Below are 26,593 nucleotides of genomic sequence, written 5' to 3'. Positions count from 1 at the left end.
ATCGACATCGCCATTGATTGTTATATAGGCGCTTGTATTGGTGGCAACGGGTACGTTGGTGTCTGTCCCAACATAGGGTTTAGCATCGATATCTACATAAGGGTGTAGTATGCGGGGGATGTCAGTGAAGCGAAGTATGTACCTGCAGGAATAGAAGAACCGATTACGTGCGACAGTTGTCCGTAGTGCGATGGTACTTGTGAATAAAACACATGGTTACTTAATTGAAAGGGAATATCTGGACCAAAGTGACTTAGATATTGCGTAGCTATAGGCGACACATCTTCTGCTAGAACGGATAACGAACCCTTCGTGCGATCGCGTCTCCTCTTGATATGCTGTGGTAGTCGACATGACCTCTTTGCCCAAATTTGCCAACTTCTCTCCTCTGGTGATGGCAGATACGACTTACCGATAAATATGAACCTTGCCAAGTAATCATCAACTGTTATCGTGTATGTTGAGAAAAATTGTTCACGAATGGGTATATATTGCATCCTACATCCCCACGCCTCGATGTGCTCCTCGTGCCGCTTCGAACAGTCGATGTTGTCATTCTTCCGCATGTCCACTTTGTGTAGATCTTACAGGTCTTGCAGTGGCCGCAGAATTCATTGCCTCCACATGAATTGTTGCAACACATGTTCTATTTCGTGCATTTCCACCGTCACATATACTATCAACGGCACATTTACATCTCACATCTGTTGATTGCGCAACACTTTCAACAGAATACAGGATATGACATCGATGTCGGCATACGACATCCATTCAAGCTGAAAAGCAAAATTGTAAATATCGTTATTTATGATTTTTTTTACCAATAATTACGTAATTAATATAGGTTCAAAAGAATAGGTAACTAACCTCAGCTTCTGAGAGTTGATCTAACAACAACCTAATATCTTCTAAATTATCGAGCAATCCAACGTAGCTCGGCCCATGGTTTCACCTGTACAAGTGATATGTTAGTTGAAACGTATAATAATAAAAAATACTATGCAAACTATGTATTTGTTAATAAATGATGTTTAGCTCGTCACCAATGGGAACATATATGGGTTGGTCACCTTGGGACGTAGAATCAATATTCGCTACTAAGCCCACAACTGCAGCAGGAGCAAACAACCACTGGTCGATGCCGCACTTGGTAGCGTGGCTCGACACATCTCCCGGTATAACATGAACAATACGACAGATCATCAACTTAGTTTTCCATACTCATTGAAGTCTACTAGACGTAGTAGCCACCTTAAGTGCACCAAATTTCGAGATTTTTCAGGCATTAAATGCCCCCGATTAACCTCATGATGTATGCTCAAGCGTATTGTTGTATCACCTCCTTTATTTGGTCTTTAGGGTCTTTATGGAGCTCGTTGAAATTATCTTTAAACCAGTTCATCAATATCCAACCACCTTCGAACTTGTTCGGGACCTTCCTCAATAGTGATTAACAGAGGATCACTTTTCTCGGAACGATTGCAGATCCTGCGATGAATGGCTTATCCATTGTCAAACTGAATGTAGTGCTACGTCTTCGAGTGTGATTGTACACTCGCCGCATAGAAGGCGAAAAATGTGTGTTTCAGGCCTCCATCTTTTCACCAACGTGCTAATTAGTTGCAAATCGAGTTTGCAGCCCTCGGACATATGGGACGTGTGTAAGAACCTGGTTGTTTGCAAGTATCCGCGAATTTCAAGGATCACAGGCTTTCCCCATATTATGGATAAAGTCCTCTAGAACACGATCATTCACCTATTTAAACAATAGAAAAATTATAATTATAATAAAAAAAATTAAATTTAACATTATTGAAATTAACGAAATTTAAATTTTGGTCTTACCATCGCTAAATTGGCGGCAGAGATATACTTGTCGTTGAAGTGGATTAGAGAGGCAGTCATTTGTGAAAAGTCGATTCAAACAAATAAAAATGAGATAATTAAAAAAATAATATTTTTAAATAAAAATATCAAAAAAATATTAAAAACGAGAAAGTTTGAGAGATTGAGAAAGTTGAGAGAAGGATGTGAATGAAAAAAAAAATTGAGGGATATTTATAGGGTAAAAAAAGTTACCGTTAAGTATATATATATATATTTTGCCATTGACGATAACATTCAGAAAACCATTAGAATCTGACTTAGGCCCCGTTCTTTAATGCTTCTCAGATGGACTTTTGGAATAAAAAGTGTTTTTCCCTTAAAAGCATTAAAGAACAGACATCATTTCAAAAAAAATTCAATTTAAAAAAAAAACACTTTTTGGCATATGGAGAAGTTGAAAATTTTAACTTTTTCTTAAGTCAAAAGTAATTTTGGCTTCTATTTACATTTTTAACCTTCGTCTTCTCCCAAAATTTTTAGTATTTATATTTGATATATAAATATTATCCCTTTCTAAAACTTTAATCCAAATATATGTAATGTTTTAATTTGTTAGGTTTATGTTTTCTATGTTATGTTAATATCTAATATGAGTTATATATTCAAATACATTTTAAAATAAAATAATACAAATGTGTTAAAAGCATTAATTAAAAATAAAAAATAATTTTTAAAATAATACAATTGTGTCAATATCTAATTACAAATATTTAATTATTATATTTAAATATAGTTTATATATTCTAATTAAATTTAATAAATAATTAATATTAATTACTTAAAAATATTTAAAATTAATATTATATATTAAAATATTAACAATAAATTATAATAAAATATTTTTTATATTTCTGCTAAAATATCATAATATTAACTAATTTGAACATTATTTAAATACATATTTATTACTTTATAATATCATGTCTAAAATGAACATTTTATTTCTCAAAAGTACTTTTTGACAGCAATACCAAATACTCAAAATTTTCAAAAATATTTTTTAAAAGTATTTTTACTCTAACACTTTTCAAAAACAATGAAGAATTGGCCGGAAAGCACATCCAATTTGTAGCTAAATTGACTTAAATCCCTAATTAATTTAAAATCCGACTGTAAAGCCCTAATTGAAAAAATAAAAAATCGGCCAATAGGCCTTATTTTGCCATATTTAACGGATATCTGCATTTCTTGATATATTCCCCACCTTCTTTCCTAATAGTTTCACAGACAGGTATTAGACGCCCAACAATGCAGCCCTAAGGTTATAACAGGCGCGCAAACAAAAGAAAACCCAAACAGAAGCTGTTTCAGCTCAAGTGTACTCTTTGAACTCGCTCAAAAGCGGTGCCTCCCTACTCGTAAGGGTTATTTAAGGAAAAAAAAAACCCTTTGTGAAACCCCTTCTTCAATTCTTATTCTATATTGGCTTAAAATAACCCGTCCTGTATTGAGGTGAGGTATTTTCAGCTCCCCCCCCCTCGCCCCTTATATTCTTATTTCGATTCTTTAAAAGCAAGTCAATTTTTAATTTGAATTCTCTCAAGCATGATATTTTCCCCGCCGATAGCATATTAATGGGTGTTTAAAATTTTTGCTAGTTTTCTCCTCTAAAGCATGGTGCTGAAGACGTTTGAATAGTGGTCTATCATATGGGAAAAAGCAGTTTGTTGGTGACTTTCTGTCCGAGTATTAATGGGTATTTGGTCTTACTCAAAATTATGTTTCCTTCAATCTGGTTTGCTTCGACAAATTGTTGTTCACCATAAGAAACGTCTTTTAAGGGTGTATTATGCTTCCTCATCTGCATTGTTAATGGAAGACCATGACTTTGATTGCATTCCCAAGGTTGAAAGTGATAATAATGAAGTTGGGGAAGTCCAAGTTCCTGAGAAGAGGTTCAAATTTTGTAGAAACCCCAGTCTTTTTCCCATAGTTGTTAGGGTATTTAAATCATTGAATTGGTGTGCAGCAAGGAAAATTAGCTTTCATAATGCTGTAAAGATGTATGGATTTGATCATTCAATATATGCTTTTCGGATCATTATTCATATATTTGCTATGACAGGGATGCAGATGGAAGCACATGCGTTGCTTAGAGATATTGTTTGTTACTATGAAGGAGTTAAGAATGATGTGTTTGAATTATTACCATATCTGTTAGATTCACCTGAGCATGTTCATAGATCAACTAGTGTCTTTAATGTGCTCATTAAGGTGTTTGCATCCAATTTGATGCTTGGGAATGCTGTATATGTTTTCCTGGAGGCTAAAACAATTGGGATTGAACTAAGTATCATGTCATGCAACTTCTTGCTAAAGTGTTTGCTAGAAGCAAATAGAGGGGAAATTATGAGAATACTGTTTGAAGAAATGAAGAACTCTGGGCCATCACCTAATGTTTACACCTATACAATTATGATGAACTTTTATTGCAAAGGATATTATGGGAGGGGAGCAGACATCGAACAGGCAACTAAACTTAAGGAGGAGATGGAAAGAGATGGAATAAATCCATCTGTTGTAACATACAGTACATATATTTGTGGGATATGTAGAGTTGGTCATGTTGAATTTGCTCTAGATGTCATTCGGGATTTGAGATCTGGAAACAAGCCTATCAATAGCTTCTGTTATAATGCTGTTATTTACGGGTTTTGCCAAAAAGGTGAACCATATGAAGCTTCAAAGGTTTTGGAAGAAATGAGGAGTTGTGGAATTTTACCGGATGTTCATAGCTATAGCATTTTGATTGATGGGTTTTGTAAAAGAGGTGATTTTGTGAAAGTTTTTCATTTTATTGATGAGATGAAACACAATGACATGAAGCCTTCAATTGTTACTTATACCTCACTGTTTGATGGGCTGTGTAAGAGCGGACGGGCAGATGTTTCACTGAAGTTGTTCCGTAATTTTTGTACTTCTGGATATGAGTTTGACCTAGTTGCTTACAGTGCCTTGCTCAAGGGCCTTTGTCTTCAAGGTGATCTGGATTCTGCCATGGAACTTTTTAATGAGATGATCAACAATGGCTTAATTCCTACTGCAAACAGTTTCAACAGGTTGATTCACGGATTCTGTAAGATGGGGCCCTTAGATAAAGCCCGGGAACTTTTCAATATTATGCTGCAAAGGGGTGTCTTACCTACTGTCTTCACTTTCAATGTAATTGTTGACGGGTATTGCAATGCAGGCCATTTGGAGGAAGCTTTGAAACTTATAAATGAAATGCATGAGCTTGGCATTTTTCCTAACTCCTATACGTATAACGGAATTATTAAGAGGCTCTGTAAGCAAAGCAGTGTAGAAAAAGCTTGGGAACTTCTTCCCCAAATGCTTAAGAAGGATATTCTTCATGATGCTCCTTATGACATCATATTAGATGGATTTGCTAAACAGTTGAACCCTAAGAAGGCCATGATGCTGTACACTAGAATGTTAAAGCTTGGGGTCACACCAACTATTTATACATATACAATTCTTATCAACTTATTCTGCCAGAGTGGAAATATGTATGAAGCATGGAACTTGTTTATGGACTTGCTAGGAAGGGGTTTGATTCCTGATACAATTTTTTATACTACTATTATAGATGGATTTTGTAGAGTTGGAGATATGAGGAAGGCTTGGGCTTTATTTAGGGAAATGCCTCAAAAAGGTTGTTCACCCAATGTTGTTACCTACACCTGTCTAATCAATGGATTTTGCAATGTACATCGTATGGATGTGGTAAACTCGTTAATTTCTGAAATGAAAAAACGAGATATCAACCCTGATGTGGTGACTTATACTGCTCTAATTGCTGGGTACCGAAGACTTGGCAATGCTGATAGAGCCCTTGAGTTGTTCACTGAAATGATAAGGAATGATCTTTTGCCCGATTATGCTGCTTATAGGCATGCCTTCACATGATTAGAAAACTGAGGAAATGATGAAAGAACGGAATGGTAAGTCACTGGCTTCTTTTCAGTATTGATATTATCTGAAAATTTTAATTATATATATTATTTTAATGTTCTATGTTAGTTTGATAGAATATCTTTCATAAGAAGTGTGTAATGACTTGTTATGATAGAAATCAAAATAGAACTTGAAGTAATATTTCAGTTACTTTTTTTTAATAATGTGTTCTGTTATACATTTACTTAGAGTCACTTTTGATTTTATTTTATTTTTTATAATATTTATGCAGGTTAATTTCTTTTTCATGGTCGTGGCACATGAAAGATTTCTTTGGCTCAATTAAGTTTCTATGATTCTGGTATAAGCTTTTCTATGTGAATAGATTCATATTGCTAGTTGATGTTCTAGGCTAATTTAACAAGTTTTGCATGAAATTTCTGTTTTTGCTACACGGTCCGCTGCTTCCTTGGCTAAATGCTCGTTGAGAGTGGCATTTGAAGATTTTGAAAAGACCATTATGAAAATGATCTCATACCATGAGAGGCATGACTAAATCAATTTGCTTTGGTAAATTTTTTGCTAATTATTTCATATATGACTGAGAGTCTGAAGCTTTTACAATCAGAAGAAATTAAATGTTCTAGTTTGTGTTTTTGGATTTTTTTTTTCCTGTTGAAAAGGTTAGGAGAAGAGATTTTCTTGTTGGTTGATTTTTTTACTTTGTGCTTATTATCATTATTATCTTTTTCTCTATACTTGGTAAAAGTATTTGGGAAGATGTTGGAAATCAAAACTCAGTAATTAGACCCGAAAGATTTATTTGTATGGTTATATGTGATACATGTGCCTTATTGCTTTTGCAGAAAGGGTATTCCATACTTGTCTGAGCCTTCATCTCAAAAACGGCATCCCAATGCCCAAGGCTAGGTTCTATAGTCGAACCAATCAGAACTTTCTTCAGACGATCAGGGGTGAATTGGACCTTCAGTAGTTAACCAGTCTTATGGTTGGCTTGAGGGACACTTTGTCTTTAGGCAGGAGATTGAGAATTGGCAATCAGCAGTAAGAGAGACACAACTGGAAGACAATGTTGTCCCTGTATTGGGTTTGTTTTGGATCATTCTGCATTTTCTTGCACTATTGAATAATAAACCCTGTTCCAAATCCCTATGCTTTGTAGTTGATATCTGTGATATGTTAGATTTGGTTTGCAATATCTTGGATATTGGATCAGTACCCCAAATGGCTTCCTGTTAACCCAGAAACCTATCTTGCTAGGCTTGCATTAAGGTGGAATGTTTCTTCCTGCCGATCTCATGAATTCCCACTAATATTTTAAGCTGTTGTGTCAACTCAGTACCTGTGATTTTTCTTGTTTTTTGATTTCAGTTCCTTGGATTTATTACAGATACCATCGTGAAGGAAAACCATCGCAATTAGCTGCTGTTGACATTTTTTTGATTACTTTCGACCCATTAAAGGAGCCTCCACTTGTGACAGCCATCACTCTACTATCCATTCTTGCTGTTGATTACCCAGTTGACAAGGTCTCTCGCTATGTTTCTGATGATGGTGCTGCTATGTTAACTTTTGAAGAACTGTACGAGACATCAGAGTTTGCCAGGAAATGGGTACCTTTCTGCAAGAAATAACGTTAAGCTCTGGGCTCCAGAATGGTATTTTACATGGAAGATTGACTAGCCGAAGGATAAAGTTCAACCATCATTTCTTAAAGATCATAGAGCTTTGAAGGTAAGGGTCAGTTTGGTTGTGCTATATCACTACATATAAAAATTTTCATCATGTTTGCTTCTTTGTTTCTGTTACAGATAGAAGATGAAGACTTTGAAGTTTGAGTTAGCGGGCTTGTTGCAAAGACACAGAAAGTTCCTTGAAGAAGGATGGATTATGCAGGATGGTACGCCATGGCCTGGTACTAAACACCAGAGACTGTCCAGGAATGATCTAGGTGGACATTTTTGCATCCATAGATACACTAGACATGCATCAATCCTGATCAGGATGGCAACGATTTGATAGCATTGATCAATATGCCAAAAAAAAAATACTGTTTTCTTCGATGTAAGCGTCATATCTTTGACGTAAGCAAAATGTTTCACTTTTGTAGATGATGTTACTGTGTTTATGTAGAATGATTGGTGCGTGTCAATTTATTATAGAACATAAGGGCAATAGAAATCCCTTTGAGACATATTACATATAGATAAGGTTGAGGGGTCAATTCTGCTTGCCACCATTTTCTGTTGTGTAGTGGGCGCGGATGATGCCTCCACCGCTAGAGTTAACGGGCTACATGTACACCAGTGTGGAATCATACTGTTATGTTCACAAAAGACTGCAAATAGGAAAGGTGGGAATGAGTTATAATATTGCTGTCTTCAATTGTACCTGAATTCACATCATGTGCAGGATATGGTCGTATGCTGTCCTGTTTTTATCAGGAGTGTGATGTAACACTTTGGACAAGCCCTATATGTGTATATATGGTTTCCGAGTGTAGAAGTAAAATTGAGTTGATCAAAATCTATTTCTAATTAAATTACAAGTTTGCCTACATAGGGCCGTATTTAAGCCAACCTGAGCCTGAAGAATAACAAGCTCTGGATTCATACCCGGCTTAATGGATATTGATTGAATATTGTCTTTTAAGTTTGCTCGAAATATAATTAAAATATTCAAAATTTGTTGTTAGAGCTTGTTTGAGACCATACATTGATTTTTTAAGTTTGCAAACTTTATCTTCCATACCAGATGTCACAAATCTTGGAGGTTGCTCCATATAGATCTCCTCATCCAAATCATTATTCAAGAAAGTTGTCTTTACATCCAACTGATGTACCAACATATTATGAATGAAAGCTAAAGCAAACAAAACATGAATGGCAGGGATTTTAGTCACATGAAAGTATGTATCAAAATAATCAACTCCAAATTTCTGAGTAAATTCTTTAACCACTAGTCTTGCCTTATACTTTTGTATTGACCCATCAGGTCTAAGTTTCTTTCGAAAGACTCATTTATTACTAATAGGTTTAAAACCTTTAGGCAAATCTACTAATTCCCAAGTGTGATTAGACTTAATAGATTCAAGCTCATTATTAATAGCATCTCTCTAAAAACTAGCATCTATTGAATTTAGGGCTTCATCGTAAGTTTTGGATCCTCATATATCAAAAAAACATGAGCAATAGAATCATTTATTAAGTCTAAATCATTAAATTCAGTTATGTAAGAAGTAAGAAAATCAAGTCCGAAACTAGTGGCATTTCTTTGTCTTTTACTCTTTTTAGGTTCCACATCATCATTAAGAATATCTCTATTATGTGTACTAAAAGAAGAAACATGCTCATCTAATTGTGTCTTAGGATTTGCAATAAATTTCTTTAGAAGAAAGATATTTTCAAAGAAAACAACATATCTAGATTCACATATGAAAGAATCATGCAAAGACATAAGTCTATACACATCACTGTTCAGAGCATAACCAACAAAAACAACATCAACAATTTTAGACTCAATAGAGTTTTATTTAAAAACAAGTATGCCTACTTTTGCCAAACACAACACACTTTCAAGTATTTTAGATTAAGGGCATAACCTTTCCACAATTCGTATGGGGTACAATCTAATTTTTTTATGAGGCATTCTATTAAGGATGTGATCCGTAGTAGGTACAGCCTCCCCCCGCATGTGATCAAGTAAACCAGAACTAAGTAGTAAAGCATTCATCATTTCTTTTAAGGTTATATTTTTCCTTTCAGCTATACCATTTTGTTGTGGAAAATAGAGGGCGAAAAATTCATGTATAATTCCGTCTTTCTCACAAACCTATTTATGAAGTTAATGTCATATTTGTCCCCTCTATTGGATCTAGCACATTTTATTTTTCTATCAAGTTGGATTTCTACTTTTGCTTTATAAAATAGAAATGTTTGTTCAGCTTCATCTTTTGTTCTTAAAAGATAGACCTTTGTATACCTAGAGTAGTCATCTATAGAGGTAATATAGTAGCATTTCCCATTTTTACTTTATGTGTTTCTAAAGTCTGCTAGATCAATATGAACTAATTTCAAAAGTTCAGTTTTTCTATCAGTGATAGGATTTAAGGAAGGTCTAGCACTCTTGGCTTCAACATAGATTTCACATTTATTAAGGCTACTATTATCTAGATTAGGCAATAGATTCATTTTTACAAGTTTCTTCAAAGAATGTATATTCACATGTCTTAATCTAGCATGCCACATATCAAACAATTCAATAATATAAGCAGAAGTGATGACTTTATTTTTATTATTAAACATAATCTCAATCATAAATAAGCCCCCACATAAATAACCTTTCCCTATATAATCTCGTTTCAAGAAAGTATAAGCTTATTGGATTCAAAGACTATTTTAATGTTTGCATTATTCAATAGACCACCACTAATCAAATTTCTATGAAAGGCAAGTACATATAGAACATTATTCAATGCCGAAGTATTACCAGAAGTGAGTTTGAGTAAAATTTTTCCTTTATCAAGTACTTCCGAAGTGCTTGAATTGCCCATATAGACTTGGTCACCTTCAGTTACCTTTTCAAATTCGGTGAATATTTCTCTGTTGCCACAAGAATGTTTAGAGGCATCTGTGTCTACAATTCACTTGGTGCTATTTTCGATCATGTTTACTTCGGAAACCACAACAGCTATAAAGTCATCTGGATTTTCGACTACATGTGCTTGTGGTTTATTGATCGAGGTAGACATGTTTAAGTAGTAATTCGTTTATAAATTGTTGGAAATATAATCTACATCAAAACAAATCTATTAGCACTGACTAGAAAAAAATAAATGATTAAATATGAAGTCAGAAATTATTATACCATGGTAAATCCACTACCTTAGAAATGAATCCGCCCTGATCGGTGTAACCGTGTAATGGACGTCGTCTCCCCCAAGGTTAACACATGATCTTCCATAATTCGGTGTAGCAAATTAAACTAGTTTTCGTATTTAAGGAGCTTGAATACAAGCATTTTTGTTATGTTTTAGTTAAGTTTTCTTAGTTTTATTTATATTCAATAAAATATGTGGATTGAGTCTTTTATTAACCTTAGGGGCCAAATGAGGCCTAAGGGTGAGCTAACATACTTTGTAAGTGTGCAGGAGACCATTAGAAGGCATGCTAAACGAATATTGGTCGCTATGTCACAACACGGATGACTTGATGTCGCAACATAAGGAACAAAATAGAGAAAGCTCAACTCTACCTTTGATGTCACGACACGGACTAAGGGTGTCGTGAAATACCCCTGAAGACGTCTCAAGGAGGAGTATACTGTCATCTCTATCGCGAAACAGGTCCTGATGTGTCACGACATCAATTCTGTGACATAAATAAAACACGAAGCAGGGGCATTTTGGTTTGCATAATTAAATTTAAAGCTCAAGAACATCAACTAATCTAGGGTTAAGGATGACGGCCACCTGAAGGCTATAAATAGGCTTATTATTCACTTGTTATGGACATCATTCCTTTAGCTTAAATTCTCTGTGTAAAATTTAATTTAGTATTTCATTATTAGGTTTTAGATTTATTTTAGTTGTACTTGTTGATTTCAAGAGGTCTAAATTGTGGAAGCATTCAAACTCTATGGATTTGTGATTAATCTTAATATAATTAGGCTATTTCATTTACTCTATCTTATTGATTTAATTAGCATGCTTTCTCTTTACATCGATTTTATGTTGTCTATGAAAGCCATGAGGAACTAATCCCTTTATAGGGGATTAACGAGTGGATAAATGATTTGTTAACTATTTTGTAGGGTTACTCACGGATCAATTGTTTGGGAAAGGAAGAACGTGAAATAAACCCTAGGTTTGACAATCCCGAGAAGCCATCAAGGTGGGAATTAACCCAAAAATGGTATGATCCATCCATGAACACCTTCACCCCAAGCCAGTTTAGACTGTGAGGTCGGAAGATAAGTAGTTCTTACTAACTCCTTATGTTAGTGGAAGATCGGAAGATCCTACCAGAGTAGCGACTAGTTGATCGACGAAAAACCCGAAATGACAGTTGATGGAGATTACCGAAGCGAGCTAATCACCCAAAATCAAGATTTAATTTATTCTACCTTTCTATCTCTTGAAGTCCATTTCTTTTTTGTTACTTTGTTTTATTATTATAAAAACCCTTAAACAACCATTTTTATGTTTTCGTACTCTAACTGATTTAAAGTACTAATTAGATTTGTATAAGCCCAATTTTGCCCGGGCTTAGTAACCAACCAAAACAGTCCATTTTACAGAAAATAAACCCAAACATAAAACACAAAACCCATTTACAAAAATAGGCCCAAACATGGCCCAAACCCTGTGAAAACTAGGGTTTCAGAACCCTAGTCTCTGCCACCGCCCTAGCGCCGTACCCCCACTTGCCTCTGCTACCGCCATTCATCACGTCCCATTCGCACCTACTCTCTGCCTCTGCAGCCCGCCACAGTAACCTACAAACACGCAACCAAAAACAGAAACAGACCACAAACAGGGGAAAAAGGGATTTATTTTTTTTCTCTTTTTTTTTGGCTATAAAGCCGATTATTGTAAAAACGAACGGTCGGACTCTTGGTCACGAACATCAGAAATAAAAACAGAAAAAAAGAGTTTTTAAAGTTTTTAGATTCACTTTTTTTTCTTCTGTCCATTTTTATTTTTTATTTTTATACTAAACAGTAAGTAACAAAAAAAGAAAAAGAAAACCTTACCTGCGCCGCCCCGGAGGAGGAAGAGACAAGCGGTTTCTCCTCATTTTCGGGTCTTGGGCTCATCTTTCTCGAAGTTTTACCTTGGATCCGTGTCCTAGAGGCATTTAGCTTCAAAAAGGAACCAAAAAGGTTCAGTTTTGCACCTCCGGCCGCCGCCCACGGCGGTGCTACGGCGGAGGCGCACCGGAAACCTAAGCCGGACCATGGTCGGATTTGAGAGGGAGAGAGAGCTGAAAAGCTCTCTGTTTTTAAAATGGGATAGAAACTGATTTTTTGGGTTTATTTTTTATATTTATACTAAGTATAAAACGACGTCGTTTTGAACTTAAGCAACCATGGCTAAAACGGCGCCGTTTTGCGTAAGACCCGATTACCCGACCCGACGCAGCTAGGATCCGCGTGTTTTCATGAGGGAGGGGATATTTACGCACGAGGTCCCTTCTCTTTTGCGCCTTAGCGCAATATAGTCCCCATTATTTTTATAATTTGGCCCCATTAATTTGTTTTGGTTTCCAGTTTAGCCCCTATTGAACCTGCGCGTTTTGGAGGATGGGGATTATTTCCCATTTGGCCCCTCCTTGTTATTCACACGTTCATTTCGGTCTTTTTCCCTTTTATTTATTTCTAATTTGCCCCGAAATTTTGTTTTTAGCTCAATTTAGTCCCTTTTTCATATCTTTGCTATTTTATCATTATTTTTATTATTAGTAGTATTATTATTTATATTATTATTATTATTATTAACGTCATCATTACTATAGTATTATTATTTTTATTACTTTTATTACTATTATTTTTGTTATTATTAATATTATTATTAGTATTACTTTTATTATTAATATTATCACAACTATCATTATTATTTATTATATTCCTATATTCATTTGTTTAAATCTGAAATATATTTATCTTATTGTATGATTGATTATTATTATTTGCTTATACATATCCTTTTATTTCAAACTTTTATCATATATATATACACATGCATATATATCTTTTATATTTTATAGTTTTTTTTGTAAATACGTACATACACACATTTTTATAATATACATACGTACATATATATTTTCACATTTTATAATTTTATTTATTTTCTTTATTGTTATTATTTATTTATTTATTTATGTGCCTATTATTATTTTAAAAACGTTTTAATTCTATTCATTTATCTACTTGTTATTATAATTGATTTGTCTCTTTTATTTATTTATCTTAATTTTGTTGTTCGTATTAATTATGCTTACATTATCATATTCATTATTGTTTCGTTACGCATATTAATACCGCGATTATTTCTACCATTTCGTGTTTTTATTTAATATATAAATCATGGTTTTAAAATAAGCAAAAATTCATGTTTAGATTCGAGAGGATTGAGCCCTAACATATTGGGTTCCGATTTTCTTCGCTGAATCTAAATAATCGAAAACGCTCTTTAATATAAAAAACATAAATAGAAAGCTCATTATCGGAAATTCAATACGTTGTGTTCTAATGCATTGGATATGACACGTTTTCTCGAGACGAGGATTTTTCTAAAAAATAATAAAGGCAATATTCAATGTTTAGAATTTTGAGAAATTGTACCCTAACGTATTGGGTTCCGATTTTTTCATCTAACTTAAACAATTGAATATCCTTTTAAATTTTATTGCACAAGTTTTTTGGACAAGCTCATTTTTGAGGAAGTGAAATATCATGCCCTAACTCATTGGGTGTGACATTTTCTCTCTCCGAAATGAGAGGGTCTTAACGGGTAATTTGATTTATACATTTCAATAAAGGATCGTATTTTAAATCCCTTTAAAGTTTCTAATTCTCGAGACTAAGACATTAATTAATCAACTAGGTACCAATTTTGGGCGTTACGAGGGTGCTAATCCTTCCTCGTACGTAACCAACTCCCAAACTCATTTTTCTGAATTTCGTGGACCAAAATCGTTGTTTTAATAAAATTAAATTGTTTATTAGAAACAACCACTTTATGAGGTGACCCGATCACACCTCATCAAAATGGATCAGTGGCGACTCCCATTTTAATTTTCGTTTTCAAAATCCAAGTCGACCCCGTTTTATCAAAAAAATGGTGTCAACAAGATCTTTCTAGTGTTTAGATTAGAATTGACCTAGCACTCGCCTCCCTTGGGTAGGATCCTCGGAGTATCCACATACCCCATTGTAAAAACTATATTACAACTCGACCCGTATACTTTCGGATGCCGCTTCATATTCCTATATCTTATTACAGTATTCACACTCTGGACGTTAGTACTCCCAGAAGCGGTCAACAAAATCCTTCGATATTCGTACAAACGAATATAGAAGATGGAACTCGATTGGTATTATTCTTCTCGAGAAATCACAATAAGAACAATTCCCAGGAAAATTTAGAAGGGTCATAATCGGTCCCGCTTAAAATCTAAATTTCTAAACAGAATTTTCCCTAAAATTATTAGGGAACAAAAAATATGACTAGTTTGTAAAGAAAACACACAGAAAATGGAGGAGAGAAATGTTTTCAGAGAGAATTGTTCTTTTCTCTATTCAGTGTGTAAAAAATGAGGAAACTAATCCTCTATTTATACTAATAATAGAAGGGTGATACAGTAAAAAGGCATAGACAATTTTATAAAAAGATCCATAACCACATCTCTACAAAATCGTCAACAACCTCCACTAAATTCTCAACAATTTTGCATTACCAACAATTATTATTTAGATCACAAGTGTTGCTTTTAAACATCAACCTCATGCTATTTGTTTGATGAAGCAAGAAGGATCTTTAGTTCATTACATTCCAGGGCCTGGCAACTACATGCAAGAACTGCTTTAAAGTTTACTAGTAGTATTCTTGGTATTTGGCTGGCTTTGTCTAGCAATAGCATCAGCCCATACGTACAGTTATACGCACATGCATAACATACATACAAACATAAATACAAGACAGATATGGTCTGCAATGGCACGTGGTCACCTTGCATTCATTGCATTACGACGTGTAAATTATCATTTATCGTTATCCATCATGAATTCCTGACAATATGGTTATGGTCCCCGTTGCTCTAACACGTGCAACACTAGAATCATGCCACATCCTACACTTTGCTAGGAAGCTCCCACGTGTAATAATATAGATTGCATCTATAGTTATAATATATATTTCTAACATTATCACTCTTGTTGTTAAGACATCTCGAACGACTGCTCTCCTGGTCACCAAATTCATTATACATCATTTCCCGTGAAAACCAAACTGAATATCTGGATGGGTATCGTTGGTGAAGAACCGGTTCTGTCTAGACTAGATCGAGTAGACAACATGGTATGGTGTTATAATCTTGGTGTTTAAGTGAGTTGGTTTTTCATTTGCATGCTGCATGGCTTTGATAATATATTGATATGAATGATCAGGTAAGGCAGTTGGAGGAAATGAGAGGGAGCCATGGTAATGGTAATTATAACAGGTCTCCAAGCCCAAGGAGCTCTAGCGCATCCACCCCATCAAGTGGGACGTTGGGCAGCACATGTACGGAGGGTCATCCTTCATCTATCGATTTCTCCCCAACCGCCAAGTCCCTGGAGAAGTACTGTCGTCCCATTGATCATGTCATGGTGGAGACTCAGCTCAAAGGAACGCTCCTTCAGAGGCTGGACCAAGTAGAGGACCGCCTACTCAAGGTATTATTAAATCATATGGTATGATATATGATGCATGTGTAACTAGTGATCTGACGATGGTTTTTTATTTGAATCAGCTGTGTGTGCAGTTGGAGGAAGAATTGGAAGAAGAGAAGAAGAGGGAAGCGGTCCATGTTGAGAAGAAGGGGCACAAGAAAGGAATCAAACAATTTGTGAAGCAATGTGTCAAAGGGAAACACTCTAAACAACACAAAGGAACGGAATGGAATGGAAAGGCAAAGAGCAGCCTCAGCCTCAGCCTTGGTTCAAATATAAAATAAAAACTTGATATGTATAATTTGATCATGCATGCATGCACCTCTCTTTTGTTGTTGAACAGATTTTAAACAAGTAGATATTTTTAATATGTTCTCCATGCTCCTTAAATGGGGAGCTGTTGGTTTTTCAAATTAGCCCCTTAGAATAGCCGCCTTAAGTTAAATTTCGTTAGCTCTAAACTTTGGGGATTGCGTATATTTGATATAGATATGTTGAATGGTGGGAGTGGTTTTTGAGCCAGGAATGGTGGAAAAGGTGTTTAGTAGTTAGTACCATAAAGCTTAAAAAAGATTTTGCTTTTCTCATTCTCTGGATCTTGCTTCTAACAATGATACCAAATGCATAAAGGAAACAGGTTTAGCATAGGGGAAAAGGGGCTTTTTGACTTCATTTGGTAGTCAGTCATCCCCACCCAAAGCCAAAGGTGGCATTAATGGCTACCCGTTTAGTCTGCATTTGTTTTGAGTTTGTGGGAATCATTCATATAATCATACGAAAGAAGAATGGGTTCAGATTGGCATATAATTTTAAACTCCCTTTCTACTTTTGATTTGATTTATGACCTTTTAATTTATTATATAATTTTTTGATTAGAAATATACTAAGAGTGAAAATACCTAAAACTCAAAATCATTATTTTCACTTCTTTTTTGTCTTTTGTCTTTTTTCTTGATATAAACTGAGGGTTGAGATGATTTATATAAGATGATTTGGTTTTCGTTGATTTACTTTTTAGTGATTTTATAAGATTTAACATCAGTTTAGTCGAAACACTTTAATTTATTTACACCATTTTTTTAAAAGATAATTTATATTTTTTATGTAAAGTAAAGTAAAAAGAATTAGATAATTAAGAATTAAATTTTAAAAAATTAAAATTAAAATAATAAATATCAAAATATAAAGAGTTAAAATTTATTATTATGTGAACTTTAAAAATTTATATTATATTAATAATAAAATCATAAAATCATAAAAAAACAAAAGGTCATTGAAAGGAGAGCCGGATTTCAGACTTCAAACACCATCTGGCTATAAACCTTAGTACCTTACCACACAACTGAAGCAGTAAGCAAGGGAGAAAAGTCAATGGTAATGTAAAAGAAGCTACATGAGAGTTGAAACCCTTAATTTCTTTCCCTTTTTTTTTTATGAGAATGGTTCTTTTAATAAATTATTTAGGAAAATAGACGTTTTTTTTCAAAGGGATACACGGTTGTTTTTTCGAAGAGGAACAAAAGGTATATATTTTCTTTTTTCTGCTTTGCTTGTTCATTCATGAGCTCTTTAAGAGAAATCGAATCAAATTTGGAGTGAGGTGTTTGCATAGCCAAGGAATAGAAACGCATGTGGGTCTATGGATGTTTCTGTGTTAGTCCAAATGTTGAAGGTTCACAATTCTCAATGGCTTGGTCGTTGCTTCAAACCTTAAAGGCTTAGTTACTACCCTACTATTAAAAATTATCTTTTAAAAAAAGATTATGTAAAAGAGAAATGAGTTAATAGAACAGAGTGAAGAAGAGTTATGAATTAGTAGCTGAATAGGGAAACTTTTTAACATACTTGAAGTTCTGCAGGCAGTAATTAATGAAATAGATGAGTCCTCTAGGGAAAGAGTTGCAGCTACAGGAGTGCCTGAGTTAGTAGCAAAACTAAACCTAAGATAAAGAATCTGGATGGAAGGAAGAGGCAAGGGAAAGGGGCGCAATGGGCATCTAAAGGGACTCTTAACTCCTCTATAACATGAGATTTTGCTAGTGTGGAACAGAAACGGGTTTGAATGATTTAAAACAATGCAAGGTGATTAGCAGAGTTAACAAGCTAAAACTTGATATTGTTGTCTTTTTGGAAATGAGAGCAAGACAACAAAATTTTGAAGGTAACTGAGGCATTTTGTTGGATGGAAGGTCTTAGATAATTACAGTTTGGTAGGTCTGGCTATTGGCTGTCAGTACATAAGTGGACGACAGCCATGTATTAGTTTAGTTAATAGTTTCCATCAAGAACCAATTAGGTTTAAATAAACCCAACTAGATACAAGTTAAACGTATATAAACCCTACTACCAATATTGTAATAGCATAATTATGTTAAGTTTTAAACTACCAACCAGCGGACGTGAGTCACTATTCAAAAAAATAAAATAATATCATATCAAAATTGATGTATTTTATAATTAATTTTAAATAAATATTTTTATTAGTAATAATTACAGAAACGAGTCACCTAGGAAAACTGAACCAAGCATGACCTGAACTCTTGAATTTTTTTAAAAATTTAGCTTAAGGGTCAATCCATAAACTCCTACTTCTCTTGCAAACTTTTTAAATAATTAGTAATGTTTCTTAAAAGTATTTATGAAAATTATTGTAAAAAAGTGTTTTTAAGAATTATTTTAGAAAATTTTAATTTAAGATGTGAGTGTTTAATATTGTTGTTAAAATGTGATTTTAAAAAATAAAATGTCTATTTTAGACATATTACTATTAATTAACAAATATTTATTTAAATAATATTTAAATTAATTAATATTATTATGTTTTAGTAAGATTATAAAATAATTTTATTATAACTTGTTAATATTTTAATACATGAAATATAAATTTTAAATATTTTTAAACACTAAACATTAATTATTTATAAATTTTAATTAGAATATATAAATTATATTTTAAATATTTAAATATAACCATTAAATATTTATAATTAAATATTGACATTTTATTATTTTTAAAAAAATAATTAATAATTTTAGCATATTTATAGTTAAGTAGAAAAAGTACTATGTTATTAAAAAATAAAAATATAATTTAACACCAATGCTTTTAAAAAAATATAAAAATTTTGACTTTTCTTTTTTAAAATACGAATAATTTCTTGGCACTACTAAACCCTAAGGGACCTTAGATAGCTTTTTCGGACAACTTTTAGCACAAGCAATTCTTAAAACACGCGCTAATTGCCGGCCATTAAACAATTATCATTGATGATATCAAGGATAATATAATCACTAATGAGGATGACGTCCCACATTAAAACAGAACTAGAACTTCCAAATATCAAAACAAATAAAAATCCGACAGGGGCTGGGGGCATTAGCCACCAGTATTTCTTAATCAAAATTTCCATCTGAGAATATAAATAGTTTAGGGTTTAAAACCCCCTCTCTCATCTCTCTCACTAAATTAGAATTATTTATTGAAGTTTTTGGCCGAAATAAATTTCTGGGTAGTCGAGCTTTTCATCACCATCTAAACATAAACAAGTAAAAAATGAAAAAGAGATATTAAGCACCACCGGATCCGTACTTCTTTCCGAACACAATGAGCTGCAACTTGTCATATCCGGCAAGCACACCAGCGCCAGCAATGGCACGAAGGATGTTAGCTCCAGCACCCTTGAATAAAGACTTGGCTCCCTCATTTTTCAAGATCTGAGAGAATGCATCGAGTGAGCTCTTGTACTTCACTGCTTCACCAGAGGTCATCATCATTCTTCTACGCACAGTGTCAATTGGGTACGATGCAAGACCAGCACCATTTGTGATGAGCCAACCAAGAGCAAAGCTAGCAAAGAAACTATCCTGTAATATTCAGAGGGAAACAGAGAGCAAGATGTCATTACAACATTACATTATTGAAGTAGCATTAGAAGCTCAATCAGATATTGGTAAGAGTTATTAAAACCATTGTGCTAGTAAAATTTTAATGTAGAAAAATATATACCATCTAATAAGCAAATAGACCATATGACACAAAATTTAACATAGAATGCAGTGCAGTGGGAATTGTGATCAATGTCACAGTTATAAAGTGAAAAACCTCTTACACAAATTTAAACATCATACCAACCTGCAGATCTCCAGTGAGAAGCACTGGCTTCAGGGAGTCGTACATTCCAAAGTATAGACCACGGTAAACAATGATTCCAACACATGAAATATTGAAACCACGGTAAAGACCGGCAATACCATCAGATTTTAAGGTCTTCCTGTAGACATCAACAAGGCCATTGAATTGCCTCTCTCCTCCTTTCTTTGCAGCCTTTGCATCATTGGCAAGACGGGTTCGAGCATAATCCAAGGAGTAGACAAAAAGAAGGGAAGAAGCACCAGCTGCACCTCCAGATGCCAAGTTTCCAGCAAACCATTTCCAGTAACCATCCCTGTCTTTCTTAAAGTTGAAAAGCCTCTTAAAGTAGTCCTTGAAAGCAAAGTTCAAGGCCTGTTGCAAAATGAACAAAACAATCAGCATAAAACATTCAAGCAATAAAAAATATTCAACAACAAAACCAAAGATTAAAAAAAAAAAAAGAAGCTACAAGTGCTTACCTGAGTGGGGAAATAACGAATAACATTAGCAGTGTTTCCCCTCCACAAAGAAACCACTCCTTCATCTTTCATTGTTCGCTTGAAACAATCAGCGATACCCTTGTAGGGCTCAGAGAGCCTACCAGTTTTGATCATTTCATCCTGGTTCTGTATCAAAAGCTTAACACGCTCAATCGGAGCAGCAGCTGTTTTTGACACAGCAGCAGAAACTCCACCCATGAGGAAATCAATGGCAAAGCTGGTAAATCCTTTCTCTGCAGGGGCTTGAACACAAATGGCGGTAGCTGTTGATGGAACAATAGGATAGTGCATTCCAGCATTGGAATAATTCCCATATGCAAAATGTCCTTGGTATAGGGCAGGCCTCCTGAAAGACCCATCATACCCTTGAAAATCTCGGGAAATGCTAGAAGAAAGGAGCTGGCCAGCTACCTTCTGCATGACAGTTGGATGTTGAATCTGATCCATTCTGTTTTTCCACGCAAGAATGCAAATGAGCACATTAACATACAAAAAAAAGTACAATGAAATACAAAAGTAGAAATGTGTTACACAAAATTGGGCAAAATCATCTACAAACATATCAGTCATTCAATTCATGCATGGTAACGTAAAACAATTAAAGGGAAAGGTGCAACAATGCAAACTAATGGAATATCCTGCAGGTATAACAAAACACACCCAAGTACTTAGAACAACTCGTCAATTCAACTTAATTATCCGATCAATTTTAAGCAGAAAACATGTAATAACCACTATTAGTAGAAAAAAATTAAACCATATACTGAGCCACAATGCCAATCAAAATATTCTAAAGAGATATGTCCACATTTGCCCTTAAACTTTTTTTTGATCCACTTAGACCCCCAAACTTGAAAATCGTTATTCATTCAAGCTCATTCTGTTAATGAGCATGAAAAAAAGGGATAATGTAAGTTTTAACCCTTGAACTTAGCAAGTACTTCTACATTGGCCCCTAAACTTGACAACTAAGTTTACTTTGATACCTATATTTTTTTTGGTCTACTTTGAACTTGAAAACTAAATCCATTTTGATCCCTGTACATGAAAAATCTAAAGTTCGACAAAATTGCACTTTGAGGTTGTGCCACAACATCAGGTAAATAAAAAAAATTAAGGTACAATCTCAAAATCTCATATAACCCAACCGATGGCAGAACAGGTTTTCGTCCAAAATTCATTCAAGCAGTTCAAACTGTCAAACCAACAATATTTAAATAATTCATTAAAAATTCATTAAAATCTAAAAAGCCAAGGAAGTCTGGTTTTATCTTTATTTTTAATTTTTTTAAGGATTTTTAATTATTTATTTAATTATTGTTAGTTCAAAGATCAAATCAGTCAAACTGATTGAATCAAGAACTAGAAGTCTAACCTGTTCAACCATGACTTCGATTATTAAAACAATAAATATAACACCCTAAGATTGTACCACATATCATCTAAAAAATTTTATTTTTCAAACTTAAGAGTGCCCCATCATCAAACTTTTATATTTTTCAAGTTTAGGGATGAAAATGGACCAAAAAAGTTCAGCAGCCAATGTGGACCTACTTGCCAAGTTCAAGGGCCAAAAGTTACATAATCCCTTTTTTTTCAGGGTCATTAACAGAACGTGTTTAAATAAATAACAATTTTCAAGTTCAGGGGTCAAAATTGAACTACTTGCCAAGTTCAAGGGCCAAAAGTTACATTATCCCTATTCTAAATGGTACTGGAAATTACAAGCACATAACGTAGTCTGGCACGTATAGATAGCTATACTACTATATTATTCAATATACTAACGAAGTTACAGAACACCAAAAATGAAGACATTTCACCTGATCAACCATATGCATATGCATGCAAGCAGATAAGGTAAATGGCAGAGCACCAAAAAATAACGCAAAGCAATCAACTATATATAACAATCTTTGACAACGCAGATACAGGACCAGTAAGCAAAATAAACAGATCTGAAGAATCTAACTGTAAACGAGGGTTAAATAACAAGTTTTATAGATTTCCACACCACCGATTTGCACTAAAAGAGAAAAAGGAGCAGTAAATACCGATAGATCTGAAAAGAAAAAGCAATGTGCTTTTCAGATCAGATCAAACGTGAGCAAAATTATTTCAAACCAAAAGGGACGGAGGATAAACAGATCTAAGTTATGTACGGCAAACTAAAACTTGAGTAAAGAGTATATATCAAGCAGAAGAGGTAAAAGCCAAAATGGAGAACAGCAGGTCTGATATTTTAGAGATATTTATGAGTAAAATGTTTTTACCTACGAGAAGAGCGCAAGAGAGATTGTCTACGGCCTCCCCGCCTTTCACCCTGCGTTGAAAAGAGAAGAAAGTGAAGAGAGAGATATTTTCAACTGTTTTGTGGAGAGGAGAGGAAAGACGAAGCACGGCTTTGAAAAGAACCCTCGTGCCCTTTTATTGGCGCTATGTTTGTGTGAGTGGGAGGCCAGGCCCATTTGCTGTAGGTATTATTTTAATTATTTAAATAATTTAATTAATAATATGTAATTATACTAAATACTGATTTTTTAAAAAAAATTAAGTTAGGACATTCTAAACTAGTCCCTATATTTTAACTATCAAGATTATATCAATAAGGCCTTTTCATTACTAAAATCATTAAGTTAATTGGTAAATGTGATGTCAGATTTAACTTCCAAATATAGTGGTTAAGTTAACGATTTTAATAGTTAAAAAATTTAATAGATATAACACTGATGGTTTAAAGATGTAATTAAAATAGTTTGAGGATTAATTTAAAATAAAAACCATAATTTGAGGACTCATCGTGAAAATATATATATTAAAAGAAAGAAAATGAAGTGATGCAGCACTCTGTTGTTTGGAAAAGGAGTAATGGGCCCCTTAAAAGATGTAAAATTGAGTGGCTGGCTGCTGCAGCATCTTACTTTTCCATTCCACGATTATGTAACCATATATTTTGGAATTTGAAAATTATAGGTGAGGTTTTATTCTTCTAAGCATTAAATTAACAGATTCAAATCATATCTTCCGCGCTTACTACTGGTTTTGCTTCTTTCCTTTCCTTTCTACTCCTTTTTTGTGCTTCAATTCTAAAAGGAAGGAAGAATTTGATTTCATCAGTCGTCATTATTACTTTATCAATGACTTGTTTGGCTGTTACTACTGTTTTCTTTCTTTCCATAAATATATTATTTTTTATTAGAAATTTATTCTTCGAGTTATATCATCTCCAAATAACAAAATAAAAATATTATTGATGACGGCTTTTTCAAGTAAAATTTTGAAGTATCGTTCATCAGATAGTCGATTGATTTTCCAACAATTGAAAGTATTGTCCCTCAATCAACGTCCAATCAACCCTAACTCTAAAGTTGGAAGCAGTTTGGTTGGTAGACCTACAAGACTCGTAGAGAAAGATGTTAGTATAAAGCATACAGAGATTTGAAGCACAACATGAGACACTTAAATCAATTTCCTGTAATCATAATATCACTTAGGGTTCGTTTGTTTGCATGTAAAATATTTTTCGTAAAACATTTTTATTGTTTTACGATGTTTGTTTGGTGAAAAATGAATTACTAAAGGAAATCGTTATTCAAAAAAAAAAAGGTTAAATCAAGGTCTTTTTAAGGAAAATATCTTACCAATTTTTTTCTCGTAATACATTTTTCAAACTGATAAGGCTCTGCTCACTGTCGAAGAAACAAAACAGGAAGCTTTCAAAGCAATAGAGGAGATGCTCTCTTCACTGCCAAAGAAAACAGCCCCTTATATTTTAATTTTATATTTTTACAATTTAATCCTTGTAATCCAAATTTTAATAGTCTACAATTTAATTCCTCAAAAACAAATTTTCTTATTCTAGAGTTCCGTCCTAAAGCTTATTTCGTATAGTTTTGCAAAACAGTCTTTTTTTCTTAATTTTCCAGATTTTATAATTTTGTCCTTATAACTAAAATTGTCAAAATTTCCAAAAATTAGTTCTTGATTTTTGAATAGTTAAACTCTCATATTCTATTTTGAAAATTGTAAATTCTCAAATAATGTAAATTAGTCCTAAAACTCAAGTTTTGAAATATTTATAATTTAAACCCTATAGTTTAAAACTTTACTATTTTATGCTCAACTTTCCAACTTTTCATATTTCATAATCATATAATATAGTTACTACATCAATGTTTCATATGAAATTACTTTTTGAAGCATATGAAATTACTGTAAGTTAGAGCATATGAAATTAAGCAAAGATCCATTAAAATATGTTTTGAAGTTTGATACAATAGAGAAGGCAAACAAAATAACCCATTTTTATTAGCTGACCAATAAGTCCATTGGCAGATTTTACTCTATATTCTAGCCTAGTACTCATCCCCTTTATCTTCATCTCCTTCACCAGATTCCAAGCCCACTTCTTCATAATCTTTCTCAAGAGCAGCCAAGTCTTCTCTAGCTTCAGAAAACTCACCTTCCTCCATACCTTTACCGACATACCAATGCACAAATGTACGCTTTGCATACATCAGATCAAACTTATGATCAATCCTTGAGAACACTTTAGCAACACTAGTAGAATTTGAAATCATGCAAACTGCCCTTTGAACCTTGGCCAAATCCCCACCAGGTACCACAGTTGGAGGCTGGTAGTTGATGCCACACTTGAACCCTGTGGGACACCAATCAACAAACTGGATGGTCATTTTGGTTTTGATTGTTGCCAGTGCAGCATTCACATCTTTAGGCACCACATCTCCTCTGTACATCAAGCAACAAGCCATGTATTTCCCATGGCGTGGATTACATTTGGCCATCATTGAAGCTGGTTCAAATGCACTGCTTGTGATTTCTGCTACTGATAGTTGCTCATGGTAAGCCTTTTCCGCGGAAATCACTGGTGCATATGAAGACAACATGAAATGGATTCTAGGGTATGGGACTAAATTGGTCTGAAACTCATTCACATCCACATTCAAAGCACCATCAAATCTCAAAGATGCAGTCAAGGAAGAAATAACCTGTAAACGATCCAAACATCATAAGTATACACATACAATGCAAACAATCAAATTAAAGCCATCATTTATTGTACCTGAGAGACCAGCCTGTTGAGATTAGTGTAATTCATTGGTTACATGTTGTCGTCTGTATTTGTGGTCTGGAACATCCAACAAATCGAACAAATCCTGAACCAAAAACCTTTCTCCTTCTTTGGTGCTGCTGCCTTGGTATCCCTCTTGGCAATGAGATCAGCCATGAACTCAACAACAGCCTAATGTAGAAAGAAGTTGAATGAGTTAGTAGCTCATAAGAAATCAAACAGGAAAGGTCCCAGCAAGTTAAATTTGTAGCTAGATTAGCATTACCTGAGCACCCAATTTGATTACTTCTCTTGGTGGAACTTCCAGGGGAGTCTCATCAGCTCGGAAAACTCTCAATTTCGACAATAATCTGAAAGACTCGGGTAAAACTATGATCTGGTTGTCACTTATGTCCAACTCTTCAAGCATCTCAAAGTTTTTAAATTTGAAAAAGTCTTTCCCCACATTCAATTGATCTCAAGAACCAAAATAGATATTGAAGTAGGACAATACGATGAGACAAAATAATTTGTTTGTTTTTCCTCTTAATGTCATCACAGTACTCTCTTGCAAGCGCATTAACCTTCCTTTGATCCATGCCTAACTGGCAAATGTCCGCCTGTCCACATAAAGCAATTACAGCAGCTTTA

At 34.0% G+C, this 26,593-nt stretch overlaps 4 protein-coding genes across 11 annotated transcripts; 2 read left to right on the top strand and 2 right to left on the bottom strand.

Annotated features, from left to right (window-relative positions):
* Positions 1-3,075: 3,075 nt before the first annotated feature.
* LOC107915725 (pentatricopeptide repeat-containing protein At1g63330) lies at positions 3,076-8,175 on the top strand. Of its 7 annotated transcripts, none has more exons than XM_041099714.1 (6): positions 3,077-3,339; positions 3,486-3,583; positions 3,953-5,831; positions 6,077-6,145; positions 6,651-7,539; positions 7,617-8,175. In XM_041099714.1, exons 2-3 carry the CDS (start codon positions 3,580-3,582, stop codon positions 5,794-5,796), a joined length of 1,848 nt encoding a protein of 615 aa, XP_040955648.1. In that variant the 5' UTR covers positions 3,077-3,339; positions 3,486-3,579; the 3' UTR covers positions 5,797-5,831; positions 6,077-6,145; positions 6,651-7,539; positions 7,617-8,175. The 7 variants fall into 7 exon arrangements, with proteins under 7 accessions (XP_040955644.1, XP_040955646.1, XP_040955647.1 ...); XM_041099715.1 differs by having other exon boundaries at positions 3,077-3,344; XM_041099710.1 differs by having other exon boundaries at positions 3,076-3,339; positions 3,486-5,831.
* A 7,555-nt stretch (positions 8,176-15,730) lies between these two features.
* Positions 15,731-16,826, top strand: LOC107915715 (uncharacterized). The gene is made up of 3 exons (XM_016844850.2): positions 15,731-15,886; positions 15,976-16,242; positions 16,320-16,826. Exons 1-3 carry the CDS (start codon positions 15,830-15,832, stop codon positions 16,521-16,523), a joined length of 528 nt encoding a protein of 175 aa, XP_016700339.1. The 5' UTR covers positions 15,731-15,829; the 3' UTR covers positions 16,524-16,826.
* A 2,726-nt stretch (positions 16,827-19,552) lies between these two features.
* On the bottom strand, positions 19,553-23,337 carry LOC107915706 (ADP,ATP carrier protein 1, mitochondrial-like). 2 transcript variants are annotated; one of them, XM_016844839.2, is made up of 4 exons: positions 23,145-23,337; positions 20,851-21,319; positions 20,372-20,743; positions 19,553-20,103 (listed from the first exon to the last, which is right to left on the bottom strand). In XM_016844839.2, exons 2-4 carry the CDS (start codon positions 21,316-21,318, stop codon positions 19,807-19,809), a joined length of 1,137 nt encoding a protein of 378 aa, XP_016700328.1. In that variant the 5' UTR covers position 21,319; positions 23,145-23,337; the 3' UTR covers positions 19,553-19,806. The 2 variants fall into 2 exon arrangements, with proteins under 2 accessions (XP_016700328.1, XP_040955643.1); XM_041099709.1 differs by lacking the exon at positions 23,145-23,337 and adding an exon at positions 22,926-23,136.
* A 1,763-nt stretch (positions 23,338-25,100) lies between these two features.
* LOC107890555 (tubulin alpha chain-like) lies at positions 25,101-26,027 on the bottom strand. Its single transcript, XM_041099708.1, has 2 exons — positions 25,955-26,027; positions 25,101-25,880 (listed from the first exon to the last, which is right to left on the bottom strand). The coding sequence occupies exons 1-2, from the start codon at positions 25,988-25,990 to the stop codon at positions 25,227-25,229; spliced, it is 690 nt and encodes a 229-aa protein (XP_040955642.1). The 5' UTR covers positions 25,991-26,027; the 3' UTR covers positions 25,101-25,226.
* Between the last annotated feature and the right edge of the window lie 566 nt (positions 26,028-26,593).

The sequence above is a fragment of the Gossypium hirsutum genome, chromosome D08, assembly GCF_007990345.1.
Source record: "Gossypium hirsutum isolate 1008001.06 chromosome D08, Gossypium_hirsutum_v2.1, whole genome shotgun sequence".
In the NCBI taxonomy this organism is placed as follows: domain Eukaryota; kingdom Viridiplantae; phylum Streptophyta; class Magnoliopsida; order Malvales; family Malvaceae; genus Gossypium; species Gossypium hirsutum.
This window is presented reverse-complemented; position numbering and strand designations above follow the sequence as displayed.